The sequence below is a fragment of the Gorilla gorilla genome, chromosome 12, assembly GCF_029281585.2.
Source record: "Gorilla gorilla gorilla isolate KB3781 chromosome 12, NHGRI_mGorGor1-v2.1_pri, whole genome shotgun sequence".
NCBI lineage: Eukaryota > Metazoa > Chordata > Mammalia > Primates > Hominidae > Gorilla > Gorilla gorilla.
Window position 1 is genome coordinate 84,133,528 of NC_073236.2, and position 21,708 is coordinate 84,155,235.

At 38.6% G+C, this 21,708-nt stretch overlaps 1 protein-coding gene across 2 annotated transcripts in view; it reads left to right on the forward strand.

The window, feature by feature from the left end:
* PNPT1 (polyribonucleotide nucleotidyltransferase 1) overlaps positions 1–18,592 on the forward strand; it is a 56,792-nt gene extending 38,200 nt beyond the window's left edge. For both annotated transcript variants that reach the window (XM_019021552.4, XM_019021553.4), the window contains 11 exons: positions 1,169–1,222; positions 6,740–6,846; positions 7,703–7,774; positions 7,867–7,930; positions 8,758–8,841; positions 9,466–9,549; positions 10,764–10,870; positions 10,976–11,031; positions 13,500–13,578; positions 16,610–16,657; positions 17,820–18,592. In XM_019021552.4, coding sequence (XP_018877097.2) covers positions 1,169–1,222; positions 6,740–6,846; positions 7,703–7,774; positions 7,867–7,930; positions 8,758–8,841; positions 9,466–9,549; positions 10,764–10,870; positions 10,976–11,031; positions 13,500–13,578; positions 16,610–16,657; positions 17,820–17,975 — 911 coding nt within the window. In that variant the 3' untranslated portion in view covers positions 17,976–18,592. The remainder of the gene's footprint in view (positions 1–1,168; positions 1,223–6,739; positions 6,847–7,702; positions 7,775–7,866; positions 7,931–8,757; positions 8,842–9,465; positions 9,550–10,763; positions 10,871–10,975; positions 11,032–13,499; positions 13,579–16,609; positions 16,658–17,819) is intronic.
* The last annotated feature ends 3,116 nt before the right edge of the window (positions 18,593–21,708 follow it).

Below are 21,708 nucleotides of genomic sequence, written 5' to 3' on the forward strand. Positions count from 1 at the left end.
AAATACTTCTTTCATAGTAGAAAAGACCATATTCCCTATTCTATTATTAAGTTTTCAAATGTAATGTTACATTTTGTTTATTACTACAGAACCCAAGTTTGTTGCAAGAGAAAAATGTATTGAGTTAATCAAATACTTGTCTTAATCTCTGTTCTTAGCTAATGAGTTGTTTTGAAAGCAATATAAAACAAATGTTTTTCTTTATCTGTTATAGTAGATCCAGTTTGGCTTGTTTCTTTATTTTTACAAACAAACCACAGAACAAGGTTAACAGAGAGAGGAAGGGCCAAAATAGAGTGATCATTAGGCAGGGGATACCTGTCACATACAACATGAATAATAAGTGTACATCACAGAGGGAGTCTAGGCCAAGAGGTCACATTTAAATAAAAAATATGTCCATGGGTCAAGGTACGGTGCAGTCATTAAAGGCAGAAAGGTCATGGAGTTCTTAAAGGTGTAACAGACATAAATCAGATAGTCACAGATTTTGAGGGAAAAATACCAAGGTAAACTCAGAATTTAAACTAAAGACTTTGTGGTTCTCTACTGGGTGTGACTAAATTAATGGGCTTATGAGAGTGAGAGAGCCAAAGCCCTATATCTTTAACTACTTCTGATAAGCAAGAAAAAAGATATGCCCTAGGAAGTCTATTAGAATATCTGCAGCAATACTGTGCAATAGAACTTTTTGTGATAGGCTGGGCTTGGTGGCTCACACCTGTAATCCCAGCACTTTGGGAGGCCAAGGCGGGTGGATCACAAGGTCCAAAGGGTCTAACATGGTGAAACTCTGTCTGTACTAAAAATACAAAACATTAGCTGGGCGTGGTGGCAGGCTGAGACTCCATCTCAAAAAATAATAGTAAAATAAAACTTTTTGTGATGATAGAAATCGTCTTTATCTGTCCTATCTAGTTGAAGAATTAAATTTATTGTAATTGATTTAACTTTAAGTCACCACTTATGGCTAATGTCTACCATATTGGACCTTGCAGCCCCATAGTTTATAGCTTAAAAGACCTTGCCTTAGTTGCTTTTAAAAAGAAGAAGAGACTATTGAATATTTGTATTGTAATTGAATATTTATAAGGAAATAACCAATAGTAACACTTTTCTACATTAAAAAAATAAGTTTAATATAAAGCAGTTATTTTTCTTTCTATAGGGTCATCTTCTATGGCATCTGCATGTGGCGGAAGTTTAGCATTAATGGATTCAGGTAAAAGAATTATGTCTCAAAATTGCTGATATTGCTCATGCTTGTAATCCCAGCACTTTGGGAGGCCAAGGCAGGAGGCTCACTTGAGGCTGGGAGTTCAAGACCAGCCTGGGCAACATAGCAAGACCTCATCTCTACGAAAAAGATTAAAAAAAAAATGCTAACCTTTTATACACACCTGTTAGTATAAAATATAAGATTTCTTTAAATTTGGATTTTAGTAAAACTCAAAGTCAGATTACAGATGGCCAAATCAAGCCAGAGGCAAGATGGTTGAAAAGTAGAGCTTCAGATATCCAGATATCTGCTGGAATTCTTATTTTTAGCTAAAAGCAGTACACTGAAAAATTTTTATTTGCATTGGTGACCCAGTAAACTTTATTTCCTTCCAAAAGGTAGAGAGCTCCAGAATTGATTCCAATCACCAAGGAAGTTTTGATTAGTAAGTACTATTAGGAATCATAAGAGAAAGCAACTGTAATCTTTCAGTCGATTTATACAAGCGAAGAGAACAATGCCACTCAGGCATGTACACACAATTTTAGGAAGGCAGACTACAAATGTTTCATTATAATCCCCAGGTCTGAAACGCCAAAAACGAAAGCATTATGCTAGGAGATTTTTTTTTTTTTTTTTTTTGAGACAGAGTCTCACTCTGTTGTCCAGGCTGAAGTGCAGTGGTGCAGTCTCTGCTCACTGCAACCTCCGCCTCCCAGGTTCAAGTGATTCTTCTGCCTCAGCCTCCTGAGTAGCTGGAATTACAGGCGCGTGCTACCACGCCTGGCTAATTTTTGTATTTTTAGTCGAGACGGGGTTTCACCATATTGGCCAGGCTGACCTCGAACTCCTGACCTCGTGATCCACCCACCTTGCACTCCCAAAGTGCTGGGATTACAGGCGTGAGCCACCGCGCCTGGCCGCTAGGAGATTCTTAAAACCAATTCGTGCCAAACTGTCATGAATGCTGCTATTCGAGAAGAAAGAGAGAAGGAACCTAAAGACACTAAAGAGGCCACAGAAGGATTTCTCTGATAACTTAACACATTTACAGTACTGGCATGAAAGATAGAAAAGAGGGCCGTAACAAAGGATTAAATGAAAACATGGTTTGAATATATAATAATATTATCTAGAAAAATTAAAACTAAAAACAGGCCAAAGCAAAAAATGCAAAAGGTACTTTTGTAATTTATTCAATAAAGGAAAACATAATCTGATATTTAAGGTAGCTGGTAAAATACTGCTGCTACTATTTTCATCTTCATTCTTTCACTCTACAAATCTTTACTTTGTGGCACCTATGTGCCAAGCACTGATCTAAGTTGTTAGGACATGGTGATGAACAAAACAGCCTTAGACTTCATGGCACTTGTGTTTCTCAGTCTTCCAAATCTCATACTGGAAAACACTGAACAAATCTTGAAAAAAGTAAACTGAAAAATAAAAGATGACATCATAGGAGAGTCTTTTCCTGCCATTTTTAAGTGAATTCAGATCTTTTGGTCTAGACAAAAACTCATCCTTGACTATAATGAGAACTTCAGGATTAGATTACTGAAGTATGATGGCAGTCATTGAGAAATCATGGAGACTAGTATCCCAAGGACAGAAAACATTCTTATTATTGGAAGGGAAGAAAAGTATTTTCTATAAAGTATAACCCAATGAACTTGATCGTGACCCTCAACAGGACTCTTAAGAACTTATAAAAAGAATGGTTTATAAGTAGTTTAGAAAGGAAAGGGGCCAGGCACAGTGGCTCATGCCTGTAATTGCAGCACTTTGGGAGCCTGAGGTGGGTGGATCACTTGAGGTCAGGAGTTTGAGGCCTGCCTGGCCAACATAGTGAAACCCCGTCTCTACTAAAAATACAAAAATTAGCCGGGTGTGGTGGCCCACGCCTGTAATCCCAGCTACTTGGGAGGCTGAGTCAAGAGAATCACTTGAACCCAGGAGGCGGAGGCTGCAGTGAGCCAAGATCGTGCCGCTGCACTCCAGCCTGGGTAACAGAGTGACTCTGTCTCAAGAAAACAAAAAAAAAAAAGGAAAGGGACTACAGAAAGAAGCCAGAAGGGACTTCTCTAAAATAAGTCATGCCATAGTTAATTCACTTCCTGTTTTGAAGAAATTACTGCATTTGCAGTAGAGGGTATTGCTGTTGGTGTGATATATCTATAATTCAGCTTTACGGTTTATGATATCTTTATGATATCTTGTGTAAATGATGCAGAAATTTAGACTAAATAATAGGTGCACCATTCATACTGGTTAAGGGATGAGCAAAGGGACTGCTTAATCTGATCAACAGGTCAGAGAAGGATCTCAAGTTGAAGACTTGAGGATGCTTATTTCAGCCCTGTCTCTTTCAATGTTGAGTTGACTGAGAACACTGGCCTGCCAGTAAAAATACTGCCAATAAAAATACTGATTAAAAGGAATGGGTGACTGACAAAATTGAGCAGGATAAAAAAAATGGAGCTTAATAGTTTAAAAATTAAATTTGAAGCGTTAAAGCCAAAAACCTCAAAAAAATTAAATTTGATAAGAATGAATGTCAAGTCCTGTGGGATGGGCCGATACAAGGTATGCAGTTCAATTCAAATATGAATTTGAATTGCTAGAGTAGGGCTTGCCCTGCCCTAAGTCAGGCACTGTCCTATGCCCCAGGGATACAAATTGTACCCAGTTTTTGAAAAAGCTTAAAGGTTTGAAAACAAAAAGATACTAATAGATTGAAGAGGTAATAATACAAATATGTGTAAGAGTGATTGTTGAACTAGGCTGAGCATAATTGGCTGAGAGAGACTACTACATTTCATCTGATTTTAAAGGCTGAGTAATTGTTGACTGGGCATATTAGGAGCAGGGCCTGTATTTCACATGAAAGGACCAGCATGTGCAAAGTTAAGAAGTTACAGTGTAGTGTGTTTCAGGAATCTACTCGAAAGACGTGTTAAGGTAATAAAGTAGAACCATATGTTGAAGGTTATTGTTACGCTAAGGAGTTTGGACTTAAAGCCAGCATTTTTCCAATTCAGTATTCCATGGAATAGTGTTCCACAGGACATTGATTATTGTATACCTTGAAAAGTTTATTCTGTTCTAAAGTTAAGTTTCAGCAGGGTTAAGCAGGTTTATTTAATATGGATTAAATAGACTTTTATAAGCTAATCCGAATACTGACTCTCTAGGAATAGGACATGTAATATTTTTCCAAATTTATTTGACCACAGAATATGTACAAAAATTTCCTGAAAGTAGGCAATGGGGAACTTGAAGGATTTTATGGAAAACAGTGGCATGATTTGAATCTGCTTTTGTTTTTTCCAAATAGTTTTTCCCAGCTTAAGTGATGAATAGCCCTGGGGAATGAGATGGGAGAGACTAAGAAGCAAAGAGAGAAACTAAAATCTGGGAAGCCAGACAGGGAGATTGTTGCCAGGGCAAGAAATGATATGGACTCAGACTAAAAAGTAACAATAGGTATTTTAATATTTAGGGTAAAGGACAGCTTTCTAAAAAATAAACAGATCTTTGTGACTTGATGGGATACAGGAAATGAGGAAAGAAATGTTGATTCTGGCATGAGTGTCTTAGTTGCTTTCAACCAAAGAATGCAGGAGGAAAAGGATTTTTTGATAGTGATTCAATTTTGAACATATATGTATTTCTTTCATCATCATCATTATTATTATTTATAGAGATGAGGTCTCAATATGTTGCCCAGGCTGGTCTCAAATTCCTGAGTTCAAGTGATCCTCCCATCTTGGCCTGCCAAAGCGTTGGGATTACAAGCATGAGCCACTGGGCCTGGCTCAATTTTGAATATATATTTAAGGTGCTTTGGGGACATTTAGCTGGAGATGTCTGACAGGGAGTTTACTAATACAGGTCCAGGGTTTGGCACAGATAGCTGGACAGGAGGGATAGATTTTTAAGTCATCAACATTATAGATGGTGGTTAAAATCATAAGTATAGATGAGGTTGCTTAGAGAAAATGAAATGAGATCCACACTCCTTTATACCAAAGTAAATTCCAAGTGATCAAAACTTAAACATTTTTAAACAAATGAAAGATGGTAGGTTTTATCAAAATCTTGGAGAAGAAAAGCTCTGCTAAGCAAAACCCAGAAACCATGATTACGTAAACTAAAAATCCTACACAGAAAACTAATGACCATAAGCAAAATCAACGAACTAGGAAATAAAATATTTTATTTATATGTTATTAAACACAATATTTTATCTTTACATTTTAATAAAGCTCTGTCCATATTGAAAGAAAATCAGTAATAAAAAGACTGCCAACCAAGTAGAAAAGTGTTGAAGGCCATGAACAGGGAGTTCTCAAAATAAGACATATAAATAGGTTTATGAACATGAAATAGTTTTCAACCTCAGTCATAAAAAACAAGTCAGATTTAAAATAACCATTTTTTACACTTTAAATTGAGAAAAATCAAAAGATTTGACAAGAATTAATAAGAATATAGGGTAGCATGTACCTTCTTACACCACTGGTAAAAGTTTAAAATGCTATGTCTTTAGAAGGCAGTTTGACAGTCTAACAAACGTAAATGCACATACCTTTTGACTCAGCAATCGCAATTCTGTGTGTGACTTATAAAACATACAGGGAGTACTACAACTATTCAAAGGAATAAAGTAGAGCTTTGTGTGGTGGTATGTGTCAATATCCAAGACATGTTATTAAGTGAAAAAGGCAAGGTGCAGAACAGTAAATGCATACAGTCTGCCGCCACGAGTAAAGAAAACAAAAGATTATATTTACATTTATACTTGTGCACAGAAATTTTCTAGGAGGATACACTAGTGTTAGCTGCCATGGGGAGGTAAACTGAGGGGTTCAGGCTGGAAGAATTTACCAAATAGATGCTTACTTTCCAACAAAAAGAAAATAAGACACCTGAAGCAAAAAAGCAAAACAACGGATAATTTCAAAGTTATAAAGTTTGCTATTGTTAGAGAAGTTTTTGCTGGATATAGTACTTGTTTACATTGTTTTAGGGAACTTTATTATATGTTCAAAAACAAATGAAGTAGTCAGATGACCTCTTAAGACTTCCAACTCAGCTTCGGTGATTGTCAATTTAGGCAACAATATCCACTTACATTAAAAATAAATGTCTGCTGGGCGCGGTGGCTCACGCTTGTAATCCCAGCACTTTGGGAGGCTGAGGCTGGCGGATCACCTGAGGTCAGGAGTTCAAGACCAACAGGGCCAACATGGTTGAAACCCCATCTCCACTAAAAATACAAGAAAATTAGCCAGGCGTGTTGGCGGGTGCCTATAATCCCAGCTACAGGGGAGGCTGAGGTGGGAGGATTGCTTGAACCCAGGAGGCAGAGGCTGCAGTGAGCCAAGATAATGCCACTGCACTCCAGTCTGGGCAACAGACCGAGACTCCCTCTCAAAAAAAAAAAAATTGATAGATAAATATTTGTTTTAGGCTCATGTACACATTACCCACAGAAGTTCTTTTTCCCAATTATAGGGGTTCCAATTTCATCTGCTGTTGCAGGCGTAGCAATAGGATTGGTCACCAAAACCGATCCTGAGAAGGGTGAAATAGAAGATTATCGTTTGCTGACAGATATTTTGGCAAGTATATTCTCGGTTTCAAATATTTAATAATGAAGACTAAAAATAAATAAAAATTAAAAGATAAAAACAAATAATGGTGAAGACTATATGTACTTTGCACGTAGCGTATGCTTAGAAGAATGCTAGAATTTGAAGAACAGGTACTTGTTCTTCCCTTCCTCCTCTGCATGTTCACCTTGTATCTTATAGGATATGAATTTAAAATAGATATTATATTAATAGTAATAGGCCAGGCACAGTGACTCCTGCCTGTAATCCCAGCACTTTGGGAAGTCAGGAGTTCCAGACCAGTCTGGCTAATGTGGCAAAACTCCATCTCTACTAAAAATACAAAAATTAGCCTAGGCATGGTGGCACACACCTGTAATCCCATCTACTTGGCAGGCTGAGGCAGAATTGCTTGAACCCGGGAGGCAGAGGTTGCAGTGAGCCAAGATCGTGCCACTGCACTCCATCCTGGGCAACAGAGCAAGACTGTGTCTCAAAATAAGTAAAATAAAATAAAATAAAATGATTACTTTAAAAAAATAGTAATACTTACCCTTAAGTATTGCAGTAATACTTACACAGTGTAAGTATTCATAATGACTCACTTTAGGATGAGCATAAATTCATTCTCAGGCATTTATGAGGGAAAGGAATGATCTAAAAATAAAATGATGTTTCTGGTGAAAATAATTGTAGCTTAAAAAGTCACAAATTGGAAGTGGTAGTTAATGTAGAAAACATTGCTTTGTGTTTGGACTTAGGATATGGTTTACTTCTAAAGCTGTTTTTTGAAATGTTTCTACAGTGAATATGTTGACTTTTGTTTTTGTTTAAAACTATGTCATAATTTTTTAAATTCCTGAAGGGAATTGAAGATTACAATGGTGACATGGACTTCAAAATAGCTGGCACTAATAAAGGAATAACTGCATTACAGGTATTTTTAAAACCCATTTTGTTTCATTTTTGTAACATTTAAATAATGCCATGAGTCAATATTTATATAATTGTTTGACTTTTCCTTATTAGGCTGATATTAAATTACCTGGAATACCAATAAAAATTGTAATGGAGGCTATTCAACAAGCTTCAGGTGAGCTAGTGTGCTTGATTCTCTCTTCATTCTTTTCCACTTTGCTACTGGGAACTACAGTTCTCATTAGGCTTATTATAAAATATTGCTTTAAAAAGTGGAATTTCATATAACTTAGATCAAGAAGTACTGGCCAGGTGTGGTGGCTCATGTCTGTAATCCCAGCACTTTGAGAGGCCGAGGCAGGCAGATCACTTCAGGTCAGGAGTTCAAGACCAGCCTGGCCAACATGGTGAAACCCTGTCTCTACTAAAAGTACAAAAATTAGCCGGGCATGGGTGGCGCATACCTGTAATCCCAGCTACTCAGGAGGCTGAGACAACAGAATCGCTTGAGCCCAGGAGGCAGAGGTTACAGTGAGCCGAGATCACGCCATTGCGTGCCAGCCTGGGTGACAGAGGGAAAATGTCTCAAAAAAAAAGAAGTACTAAGTAGCCAGGCATGGCATGGGGGCTCATCCTAGCACTTTGGGAGGCCAAGGCAGGAAGATTGCTTGAGCCCCAGGAGTTCAAGACCAGCCTGGGCAACGTAGTGAGATCCCATATCTATTTTAAAAAAAGGAGAAGCACAACTAAGTTTTTGAGACACATGAATAAACACCAAAGTGGGTGACCAGTGAAATTTCAATTTTTACAAATTAAACAACTCTATTTAAGATGGGATTTTTGGAGAAGAGAATATGAGTGAGTTTTCAAGGTAATAGGGATGTGGAAAGCTTCAATTATTAAGCTACAGGGTTTAGATTGTATACCGTGAAAACTAAGAGTGCAGTATTTCAGATCATATTTGTTTTATGTAGTTATAATTTTTGTGTTTTTCTCTTCTAGTGGCAAAAAAGGAGATATTACAGATCATGAACAAAACTATTTCAAAACCTCGAGCATCTAGAAAAGAAAATGGACCTGTTGTAGGTAATACATTAAAATTTTAGCGATCAGCTGGGCGTGGTGGCTCACGCCTGTAATCCCAGCACTTTGGGAGGCCGAGGCGAGCGGATCACAAGGTCAGGAGATCGAGACCATCCTGGCTAACACGGTGAAACCCTGTCTCTACTAAAAAATACAAAAAATTAGCCGGGCGTGGTGGCGGGCGCCTGTAGTCCCAGCTATTCGGGAGGCTGAGGCAGGAGAATGGCATGAACCCGGGAGGCAGAGCTTGCAGTGAGCCAAGATCGCGCCACTGCACTCCAGCCTGGGCGACAGAGTGAGACTCCGTCTCAAAAAAAAAAAAAAAAAAATTTTAGTGATCATGGTAAGATAAACATTAATATATGAATGAATATTACTGCTTTTAAATTGTTTTTACCCAGTGCACAAAACGAAAATATTTTAAATACTTTTGTAGTTAAAATGCTTTAAATTTTAGGGAATATTCTTTAACAGTTTTCAGTAATTTTAATCATCTACTTTTCTGTTTTATAGTAAAATATTTTTACATGTGTCTAGGTCAAAAAAAAAATCTCAAGTGACCATGGCATGTTTTAGGTTCATGTATGTAGTTGAATTGTTTATATATTTGTCTGTATTACGTTCCAGAAACTGTTCAGGTTCCATTATCAAAACGAGCAAAATTTGTTGGACCTGGTGGCTATAACTTAAAAAAACTTCAGGCTGAAACAGGTAAGAGTTGTATGAAGTTTGGGGTTTTTTAATTAAATGCTAGACCATAAAAGTATGCTATTTCATCTCTGGTATGTTGCTTTAAATATATATTTATTTGAGAAATGAGAGAAAGACCAGGAGAAAAGGATATGACATGTCTTGACTGTGAGTTTTCTGTGTGCCTAGTAATAAATTAGCAAATGGTCATTCTTAACTATATTCAAGAAGGATTACAAAGAATTCATCAGGGCTTTTTTGCAACATTTTATAGTTGAACATCTAGAATAATTTTTAGTTTTTAACTTTAGAGGAATTATTACTTAGTTATTTCTTTTTATTCTGCTACTTTCACTTAGTTTTATTTTAACTCTTTTATTTAAAGAGTATATTAAAAAAAGCTTTAATTTATTTTTCCTCAAGCAATGTTTGAATTACCTCGTACTTCAAGGTTTGAGGTTACTGCAAGAGAGTAAGAAACAGTGTCACCTTAGCCATTTGCTAACATTGAGAAACTGATGTGATTTTGTCCCTTATTCATTTATTCACCCCTCGTAAGAGTAAGCGGGAGAAAGAAAAAAAGTAAGGAAAGCGTTCTATTATAGTTTCTACTCGTAATTAAGAGAGCAGAACCAGACTCTCCAAAATTTGTATAGATATATTTGATTTCACTAGATGGTGAATTTCAAGAAATCAAGCATACTGGCTCACCATTGTATCCCCAGGGCCTACCTAGTATAATGCCAGGTACCTAGCAAGTATGCAGAGTGTATTTGTTGATGAATGAATTCCTTCATTCCTAAAGTAATGATTAAATACAGCATAACTCCACCCAGCTACTAATAGGTCCCTCCTATTCTCACATGTATTTTTAAGACTAGTTTCCACTGGAATGAGCAAGTTAACTTTTTTTTTTTTTTTTGAGACGGGGCCTTGCTCTGTCACCCAGACTGGAGTGCAGTACACAATCACAGCTAACTCCAGCCTTGACCCCTGGGATCAAGTGATCCTCCCAACTGTGAGTCCCAAGTAGTTGGGCACATGCTACCAGGTCCAGCTAATTTTTGAATTTATTTTTTGTAGTAACAGGCTCTCCCTATGTTGCCCAGGCTGGCCTTGAACTCCTGAGCTCAAGTGATCCTCCCACCTCAGCCCCCCAGAGTGCTGGGATTACAGATGTGACCCACTATGCTCAGCCAAGTTAACTTTAATATGTTACATTTTGTTTTTAAAAGGTGTAACTATTAGTCAGGTGGATGAAGAAACGTTTTCTGTATTTGCACCAACACCCAGTGCTATGCATGAGGCAAGAGACTTCATTACTGAAATCTGCAAGGATGATGTAAGTATAGATCATATTAATTACGTATCATATAGCTATATTTGTTTTTTCTACTTTTTGTTGATGTTTTCTTTATGAATCTTATGGCTTATTTTGCACTTACAGCAGGAGCAGCAATTAGAATTTGGAGCAGTGTATACCGCCACAATAACTGAAATCAGGTAATATCAAGTAATATACTATGCTGAGCATTTTCCTTTATTTCTTTAGAGACAGGATCTCACCCTGCCACCCACAGTGGGATGCAGTGGTGCCATTGTACCTCACAGCTGCCTTGAACTCCTGGGATCAGGCAGTTCTCCCACCTCAGCCTCCTGAGTATTTAGGACTACAAGCACACACCACCACACGTGGCTGATTTTTTAATTTTTTTGTAAAGACATGGTCTCACTATGTTGCCCAGGTTGGTCTTAAACTCCTGGCCTCAAGCCATCCTCCTGCCTCAGCCTCCCAAAGTGCCAGGATTACAGGCATGAGCCACCATGCCCAGCCCTGTTTTGGTTTTTAACAGATTCCTATTATAATCCCAATTTAATTTTACATTTACTTTATTTACTTTGAAATCATTAGGTGTTTAGATTACATGCCAATTGCCATATAATCATTACTTCTTAAGGTATAGTATATTTTATTTTCTATATCATTTTATAAAATTAAAGTAGCAGTTTTGTGGTTCTAATTATGATAGGCTCTCTTAACTGAATTCTTTTTTTTTTTTTTTTTTTTTTTGGGACGGAGTCTCGCTCTGTCACCCAGGCTGGAGTGCAGTGGTGCGATCTCGGCTCACTGCAAGCTCCGCCTCCCGGGTTCACGCCATTCTCCTGCCTCATCCTCCCCGGTAGCTGGGACTGCAGGCGCCCGCCACCACGCCTAGCTAATTATTTTTTGTATTTTTAGTAGAGACGGGGTTTCACCTTGTTAGCCAGGATGGTCTCGATCTCCTGACCTTGTGATCCGCCCCCCTTGGCCTCCCAAAGTACTGGGATTACAGGCTTGAGCCACCGCGCCCAGCCAACTGAATTCTTTAACCAAATTTTCTGCTAGTAATTGGTGAAACCCCAAATTAATTTTCCCAGTAAATATTAAATAGGCCCAAAATAGACTTAGCAATATTTCTTTATTTCTTTTTTTTTCTTTTGATGGCTTATTTTAAACATATCTGAATGCTTAATTGGCACATATTTTTAAATCCAATTTCGGCTGGGCATGGTGGCTCACGCCTGTAATCCCAGCACTTTGGGAGGCCAAGGGAGGTGGATCACGAAGTGGGGGGTTCGAGAGCAGCCTGACCAACATGGTGAAACCCCATGTCTACTAAAAATACAAAAGTTAGCCGGGCATGGTGGTGCATGCCTGTAATCCCAGCTACTCAGGAGGCTGAGGCAGGAGAATCGCTTGAACCCGGGAGGCAGAGGTTGCAGTGAGATGAGATTGCACCACTGCACTCCAGCCTGGGCGACAGAGCGAGACTCCATCTCAAAAAAAAAAAAAAAGCCAATTTCAATCTCAAAGCATTTTTTTTGACCAGCTAAAAGAGCTTGTTTTTTTAGGATAAGAAAATCCCTCTTTTAAGAAAAAGGAAATTATCAAATGTAGCAAAAATGTTCAAAGCTATTTGAAATAAAATAAAAGGCAATGAGATAATTTGTTTAATATTGCAGGTGAAAAATAAGAAATGGGATGGCTTATTTTCATAGATTAGAGAAAAAAGGGAAGATTAGTTTTTTAATGAAATAAGTATCCCATTTTACCTGACCACCTTCCTTAAATCCTTACCTTACAGGTTAATCGTATGATATTCTATACTATTTTTAAAATATTTAATGTCATTTCGAAAATTTTTGGAAAATCGAGACCAGCCTGGCCAACTTCGTGAAACCCCATCTCTACTAAAAATACAAAAATTAGCTGGTCATGGTGGCACATGCCTGTAATCCCAGCTGCTTGGGAGACTGAGGCATGAGAATGACTTGAACCTGGGAGGCGGAGGTTGCAGTGAGCCCAGATGGCACCACTGCACTCCAGCCTGGGTGGCAAAAAAAAAAAAAAAATGTTTTTGGAAATTGTGAAGAGAAATACAGAAGAACATATATTCTAAAAGTTTTTCTTGTTAAGACGGAGTCTCACTCTGTCGCCAGGTTGGAGTGGAGTGGCACGATCTCGGCTCACTGCCACCTCCGCCTTTCGGGTTCAAACAATTCTCCTGCCTCACCCTCCTGAGTAGCTAGGATTACAGGTGCACGCCACCACGCCCAGCTAATTTTTATATTTTTAGTAGAGACGGGGTTTCACCATGTTGGCCAGGATGGAGTTGATCTCTTGACCTCGTGATCTGCTCACCTTGGCCTCCCAAAGTGCTGGGATTACAGGTGTGAGCCAAAGAAAAGCTCTAAAAGCTTTTCTATTGCATGTTTTTTCTTTATCTTTTCTTCATTCTTTGATTCACACATATTTATTTATAGGGTATATTTTCAGTTGAAAAGTATACTTTTTATAGTTCTAAAAACGTGCTAGAATGGTTTCTTTTCGTTTTTTACTTTTTCCTCATATGAAAACATAATGTTTTATTTGTCAATGGATATACAGATACTTATTATTTTAACCAGGCTTATTATTTATTTTTTTGTAGAGATACTGGTGTAATGGTAAAATTATATCCAAATATGACTGCGGTACTGCTTCATAACACACAACTTGATCAACGAAAGGTAAAAAGACAGATGTTATTGTTATTATTTTTATAACTGCCTTGAAACACCGTATTGAAATTACCTAGGTTGGTAAGAATTATACACTTTGCCTACTACTAGCCTAAACAGAGAAAACAAGTGGCAGAGATGCTGCTGGCAAAAAGTTTTACATTGTTTAGCATAAAGAAAAATTGGCTGGGCGGGGTGGCTCATGCCTGTAATCCCAGCACTTTGGAAGTCCGAGGCGGGTGGATCACAAGGTCAAGAGATGGAGACCATCCTGACCAACATGGTGAAACCCAGTGTGTACTAAAAATACAAAAATTAGCTGGGCGTGGTGGCGTGCGCATGTAGTCTCAGCTACTCGGGAGGCTGAGGAAGGAGAATCGCTTGAACCCGGGAGGCGGAGGATGTGGTGAGCCAAGATTGTGCCACTGCACTCCAGTCTGGCGACAGAGTGAGACTTTGTCTCAAAAAAAAAAAAGAGTGTCTGTTTTACCATATATTAAAATATATTATAAAGCCATAGACAATAAAATAGTATATTACCGGCCCAGAAATAGATAATCCATGCAACAAGAAAACAAAAACCAGAAATAATATACATGGGATTATAATATACGCTAGAAGTTGTATTATAGTCAGTGAATAAAGATTATTCAATAAATTATATTGGTACAGCTGGTTATCTTAAAACAGGATCTCTACTCATTTTTATACCTAAATCCTGTCTGGATCAAAGAGCTAAATGTGCTTTTTTAAAAAGGTGGTAGGAAAAGATAATCTTGTTGGGGCAGGAGGGTTTACTAGAAGAAAATTGGATGTTTTAATAAGATTAGTAGTGGAGAACTCCTCAACATGATATCAAAGCCAAAAAAGTAAATCAACTTATAAAATTTGACCCCATAATTTTTTAATTATATGGCAAAAATTTCAGTAAGGTTAAGAGATAATCAGCAACCTAAAGTAAAAATGCTTATAACATATGACAGAAGCTTAATTTACAAAGGGCTTTTATAAATCAGTAAGAATGATGAATATCAATAGAAAAATAAGTAAAGAACATGAACAAATTATTTTTATAAAAAGCCAACCAAGATATTTAATATCAACAGCAGTTTTTGAAATGCAAATGAAATTAAGATATCAGTTTTAACTTTCAGATAGTTTAAAATTCTCAGTGTGTATAAGAGAAAAGATGGACATTTTCATACACTGTTGATGGGGGTGTGAATTGGGACAAACTTTTTAGAGGGTGTTTGGTAAATGTCTATGGACCTAGACATTGTAGTATTTTATTTGGAGAGGATAATTAGAGTAGATGAATTCATGATCTGTGCTACACTGCGACTTATTTTTTTTCACCTTATTATTTTGAAAAGTTTTTAATGTACAAAGAAGTTGAAAGAATAATACACTAAACCCTCATATATCTTTCTCCTATATTCATCAGTCATTAACATTTGCAACACTGGAATTTAAAACAATTTATTGTCTTTAGGTGATTGTTTAAATAAACTATATAGTTTGAAACTTAATGGTAATTCTTAATTTATTGATATGAAAAGATGTCCTTGGGCCAGGTGCAGTGGCTCACGCCTGTAAGCCCAGCACTTTGGGAGGCCAAGGTGGACAGATCACTTTAGGTCAGGAGTTTGAGACCAGCGTGGCCAACATGGCAAACCCCCGTGTCTACTAAACATACAAAAAATTAGCTGGGCATGATGGCGTACACCTGTAATCCCAGCTACTCTGGAGGCTGAGGCAGGAGAATCTCTTGAACCTGGGAGGAAGAGGTTGCAGTGAGCGGAGATCATGCTACTGTACTCCAGCCTGGATGACAGAGCGAGACTCCATCTCAAAAAAAAAAAGATGTCCTTAAGATATACAGTAAGCACAGAGGGTCCATTTTTATAAATGCCGTACACATACACTAAATAGACATCTGAAGGGATACTCATTGGAATGTTAGCAGTAGTTATCTGCAACTTGAGAGGGTTTTGAGACAGGGTCTTGCTCTGTCACCCAGGCTGGAGTATAGTGGCATGATCACAGCTCACTGCAGCCTCAGCCTCCCAGGCTCAAGTGATTCTCCCACCTTAGCCTCTAGAGAAGCTGGGTCCCCAGGCACAAACCGCTACACCCGGCTAATTTTTTTGGATTTTTTGTAGAGATGGGGTTTCTTCACGTTGCCCAGTCTGGTTTAAGCAGTCCTTCCACCTCGGCCTCCCAAAGTTCTGGGACTACAGGTGTGAGCCACTGTACCCAGCCTGTTTTGGATAATTTTTATGTTCTTAATACATCTATATTTTAAATCTTTATAATTAACTTATTTTTTTTTTTTTCTGAGACAGAGTCTGACTCTGTCGCCCAGGCTGGAATGCAGTGGCACAATCTCAGCTTACTCCAACCTCTGCCTCCCAGATTCAAGCTATTCTCCTGCCTCAGCCTCCCGAGTAGCTGGGACTACAGGCGTGTGCCATGACACCCAGCTAGTTTTTGTATTTTTAGTAGAGATAGGGTTTCACCGTGTTGGTCAGACTGGTTTCGAACTCCTGAGCTCAAGTGATCTGCCTGCCCCGGCCTCCCAAAGTTCTGGGATTACAGCCGTGAGCCACCATGCCCGGCTAACTGATTTTTTTTTTTTTGAGACGGATTCTCTCTCTGTCACCCAGGCTGGAGTGCAATGGCGCGGTCTCGGCTCACTGCAAGCCCCGCCTCCTGGGTTCACGCCATTCTCCTGCCTCAGCCTCCTGAGTAGCTGGGACTACAGGCGCCCGCCACCACGCCCGGCTAATTTTTTGCATTTTTAGCAGAGATGGGGTTTCACTCTCCTGACCTCCAGAAATGGTCTCAATCTCCTGACCTCCTGAACTGCCCGCTTCTGCCTCCCAAAGTGCTGGAATTACAGGCTTGAGCCACTGCGCCCAGCCGCTAACTGATTTTTTTAATCAGAAAAACTAATAAAGCTTGAGGAAAAAATGTGTACTTCCATGGACACTACATAATTATGCACAACAACTAATAGATTAACATTTTTTTTTTCCAGATTAAACATCCTACTGCCCTAGGATTAGAAGTTGGCCAAGAAATTCAGGTACTTGTATTCCACCTTTTAGCCTTGAAGTTGTAAATTGTTCTTGAAGCTTCCATTGTTTTTTTCAAAAAGTTGAAAGAAGAGTCACCATCTATGAAGTTTTTTATTTGTATGCAGTACTTCATTTTTAATCTTAGAATTGCTTGAACAGACTCATTAAGGATTTAAGACACAATTCTTTCCCTCAAGGAGCTTGCAGCTTGGCCAAAATGGTAGTCACCCTTAGTTCATTTAAAAAATACATGAGCATGTTAGTGTTAGCTATGCAGACTCCATGATTTGGACACTGACATAAGAACTGTGATAAGGTAACTTGTTGAAGTCTTTGAATGTCATCTTTGAGGAGGTGAGACTTTGTTTCTCCACTACTTAAAGTTTTTGAGCTTGGTAAGAGCCATGTTATTCAGGCCTAGAATTCGTATAACAAAATTGGCCCTTTCTTTGTAGTCCTTTATGAGTGGATGAAAGAAGTCATTGCCAGTCTGTTTTTTCGGGCTCCACCACATTGTCTTTCACTTACGCTAATACCCATGACCTGAGTAACTAAGGCTTCTGGTTTATTCCCAATGTGTAGTCTTATTGTCCACGTAGCCTCCAGGGGAAGATGAGTGCTAAGATATAGTATCTCTGTATAAGGTTGATTTTTTGGTTTATTTGTTGTTGTTGTTATTGTTGTTGTTGTTTTCACATCAGAAGGAACTTTAAACCTTTGCATTTGCCCCTGACTTTCATTTTCCAGGGTGAAGCCAAATAAACACTAATGTGTTGGTCCTTTGAGCAGCAGTGAAAATCCAAGTGACCTAAGCATAATCCTGTATAGTATATAACACAATTAGGCTCTCAAAGCCCTTGTCTAGGATCATTCACTATGCCTGTGACTGTTCCCCCAGTATAAGGACTTGGCCTGGTGAGAATAAAAAGGCACAGATGAGTTCAGTGGCAGATTATAGTTGAACAACTAACTGCCCCGTCTCTTTTCTTTTTTATAATGACTACTTATATATGTTAAGTGTATACGTCCACTTAGCACTGAACAATGCTTTCAGTGAACAAGTAAAAACAATCATTGCCTTATTTGGACCATGTAAATTTAAATGTCTATTAGTTTAGATGTCACTCAGTGTGCTGTAACTTTAAAGGAAGATCTGTTTCTTTAACACAGGTGAAATACTTTGGACGTGACCCAGCCGATGGAAGAATGAGGCTTTCTCGAAAAGTGCTTCAGTCGCCAGCTACAACCGTGGTCAGAACTTTGAATGACAGAAGTAGTATTGTAATGGGAGAACCTATTTCACAGTCATCATCTAATTCTCAGTGATTTTTTTTTTTTAAAGAGAATTCTAGAATTCTATTTTGTCTAGAGCGATGTGCTGTAGAGCAACATTTTAGTAGTATCTTCCATTGTGTAGATTTATATATAATATAAATACATTTTAATTATTTGTACTAAAATGCTCATTTACATGTGCCATTTTTTTAATTCGAGTAACCCATATTCATTTAATTGTATTTACATTATAAATCAAGAAATATTTATTATTAAAAGTAAGTCATTTATACATCTTAGAAAAAATTACATAATTTTGTTTTTACAATTCTGAAATATATGAAAAGCTTAGATAGAATATGTCATATGTTATTATAACAGATCTCTTCCTACATCTTATTTTTCTTCTTTGTATACAGTAGTGACAGTTTACCTTCAGTCATCCTACAGGTCACCTCTGTGCCCAACAACTTTACTTGCCTACAACGGTTCACAAACTGGAACACGCCATATTCAAAGCCAGTGCCTATTTCTTCAGAACTGTTAACAGATATAGTGAGTTGAGGGAGCTAATCTGATACACTTTTGATAATATAATGCCTTTCAAATTAGTTACCAAATCATAAACAGAGTGGAATAAATATAAATGAGATTCTAACTAGGATGAATGTGGTAGTAATGATGTATATTTTTCAAATTTACCTAAACAGAAAAATTATTGGCTGAGCGTGGTGGCTCATGCCTGTAATCCCAGCACTTTGGGAGGCTGAGGCAGGTGGATCATGAGATCGGGAGATCGAGACCATCCTGGCTAACACGGTGAAACCCCGTCTCTACTAAAAGTGCAAAAATTAGCCGGGCGTGGTGGCGCATGCCTGTAATCCTAGCTACTCAGGGGCTGAGGCGGAAGAATCACTTCAACCCAGGAGGGGGAGGTTGTAGTGAGCCGAGATTGCGCCATTGCAGTCCAGCTCAGGCAACAAGAGCAAAACTCCGTCTCAAAAAAAAAAAAAAAATTATTTACTTGTCAAATTGAACTAGGTCAATTTGAATACGTATATTGCTCTAATGTATGGAAGTTCTTAGTATAAGAGCTGAAGGATCATGACTTTCGGTTAATAGATGTTTGAAATAGATGTTTAGAGGTTACTGATACACATGTCAAGTTGTTCATTCCCATCATTTAAAATATCACCTTATAATTCCACAGAAAAGTAAATGGTATGTGGACGTCATAATTTAGAATGTGTAATCTTTTTTAAAATCTTATAAAAATACACTGGACTCAGTGGTATGTGCCTGTAGTCCCAGCTACTTGGAAGGCTGAGGTGGGAAGGTCACTAGAGCCCAGAAGTTCGACACTGTAGTGTGCAACAATCATACCTGTGAATAGCTACTGTACTCCAGCCTGGGCAACATAGCAGGACTCTTATCTCTAAAAAATATTTTAAATCTTATAAAAATGTAGGTATATCTGGCCAGGCATGGTGGCTCACACCTGTAATCCCAACACTTTGGGAGGTCAAGGCGGGTAGATCACCTGAGGTCAGGAGTTCGAGACCAGCCTGGCCAACTTGGTGAAACCCCATCTCTACTAAAAATACAAAAATTAGCTGGACGTGGTGGAGGGAGCCTGTAATCCCAGCTACTCAGGAGGCTGAGGCAGGAGAATCTCTTGAACCTGGGAGGCAGAGGTGGCAGTAAGCTGAGATTGCACCACTGCACTCCAGCCTGGGCAAAAAGAGTAAAACTCCATCTCAAAAAAAAAATGGTGGGCACAGAAGCTCATGCCTGTAATTCCAGCACTTTGGGAGGCCAAGGCGGGTGGATTACGTGAGGTCAGGAATTCAAGACCAGCCTGGCCAACACAGTAAAACCCCATCTCTACTAAAAATACAAAAATTAGCTGGGCATGGTGGCAGGCGCCTGTAATCCTAGCTACTCGGGAGGCTGAGGCAGGAGAATCACTTGAGCCTGGGAAATGGAGGTTGCAGTGAGCCGAGATTGCGCCATTGCACTCCAGCCTGGGCGACAGAGCAAGACTCCATCTCCAGAAAAAAAAAAAAAAAGGTAAATTGATGACTCAGGGTTAACTAGTTCATAAAATATTACAAATTTATTTGGCTAAACCAAAGATTTTTTAAGTCAATAAACATTGATTATATATCTATTGTGTGTAAAATAGCATGTTAGGCAATGTTGATATACTTCTGAAATATTAAAGATTAATTGAAAATGAAAGATTAAATTTATTTGCTTTCTACACTTGATAGACTATTATTTAATAACAGTAGCAAAAGTTTTTATTCTCACTTCTGCTTTCTGTTTAAGACATAATTCTTATTTTAAGATATCATCCTTAATGGTAGAATTTCAAAGTTGCAATTTGTGTTTTTCTTAAATTTTCTGTTTTCTTTTTCAAAGGAACTCCCAACTCCTAATAATATGGAAAATGAAGCCAGTTCTTAAACAAACTCCAGAAACCTGAACTGACTCAAAGTACAAATATAGCTTACTAACTGCAAACCACCAAAAGAACACGATTTCTGCTTAAACCAAGAGCCTACACTTTATGTCTGAACTTTTCTTATTTTTGTCTTCGTTTAAATGTTGGTAGTTTTCCCTACTTTCCAGTGAAGTTTTTCTTTTTCTTTCCTTTTTTCTTTCTTTTCTTTTTTTTTTTGAGACAGAATCTCACTCTGTTGCCAGGCTGGAGTGCGGCGGCACAATCTTGGCTCACTGCAACCTCCACTTCCCAGGTTCAAGCAACTCTCCTTCCTCAGCCTCCCTAGTAGCTGGGATTACAGGTGCCCTACACCCGGCTAATTTTTGTATTTTTATTATTATTTTTTTTTTTCTTATTTTTTTGAGATGGCGTCTTGCTCTGTCGCCCAGGCTGGGGTGCAGTGGTGCATTCTCAGCTCACTGCAAGCTCCGCCTCCCGGGTTCACGCCATTCTCCTGACTCAGCCTCCCGAGTAGCTGGGACTACAGGCACCTGCCAATATGCTGCGCTAATTTTTTTTTTTGTATTTTTTAGTAGAGACGGGGATTCACCATGTTAGCCAGGATGGTCTCATCTCCTGACCTTGTGATCTGCCCACCTCGGCCTCCCAAAGTGCTGGGATTACAGGCATGAGCCGCTGTGCCTGGCCCCAGTGAAGTTTTTCTATGACGGCTATATTATATGCTGGAAACAGTAATTTATAGTGACTCAGATCAAATTGAATGCCATCTTTGGTGGTTAGCTCAATACAAGTACTTATAAGACTTTTTTTTCCCATGACTTTTGTTTTGATACACAAACACACATACGCCATAAGTTACTGTTCTATCACAGTACAGTTTTTATATAATCATTTTTTCTTCTATTACAGAATATCTTACATTCTTGGATCTAAAATGAAAACATGAATATCTTTCTTAGTTCAGTTCAGCCAAGCATAGCATTCTTTTATTCATCATTTAACATGTGCCAGGCATTATAAGGTATGCAGGGGATGTGTCAGTAAATAAAAGACCTAAGTTAGGCCGGGCACGGTGGCTCACACTTGTAATCCCAGCACTTTGGGAGGCTGAGGCGGGTGGATCACCTGAGGTCAGGAGTTTGAGAACAGCCTGGCCAACATGGAGAAACCCCGTCTCTACTAGAAATACAAAAATTAGCCAAGCGTGGTGGCACATGCCTGTAGTTCTAGCTACTCGGGAGGCTGAGGCAGGAGAATCACTTGAACCCGGGAGGCAGAGGTTACAGTGAGCCGAGATCGTGCCACTGTACTCCAGCC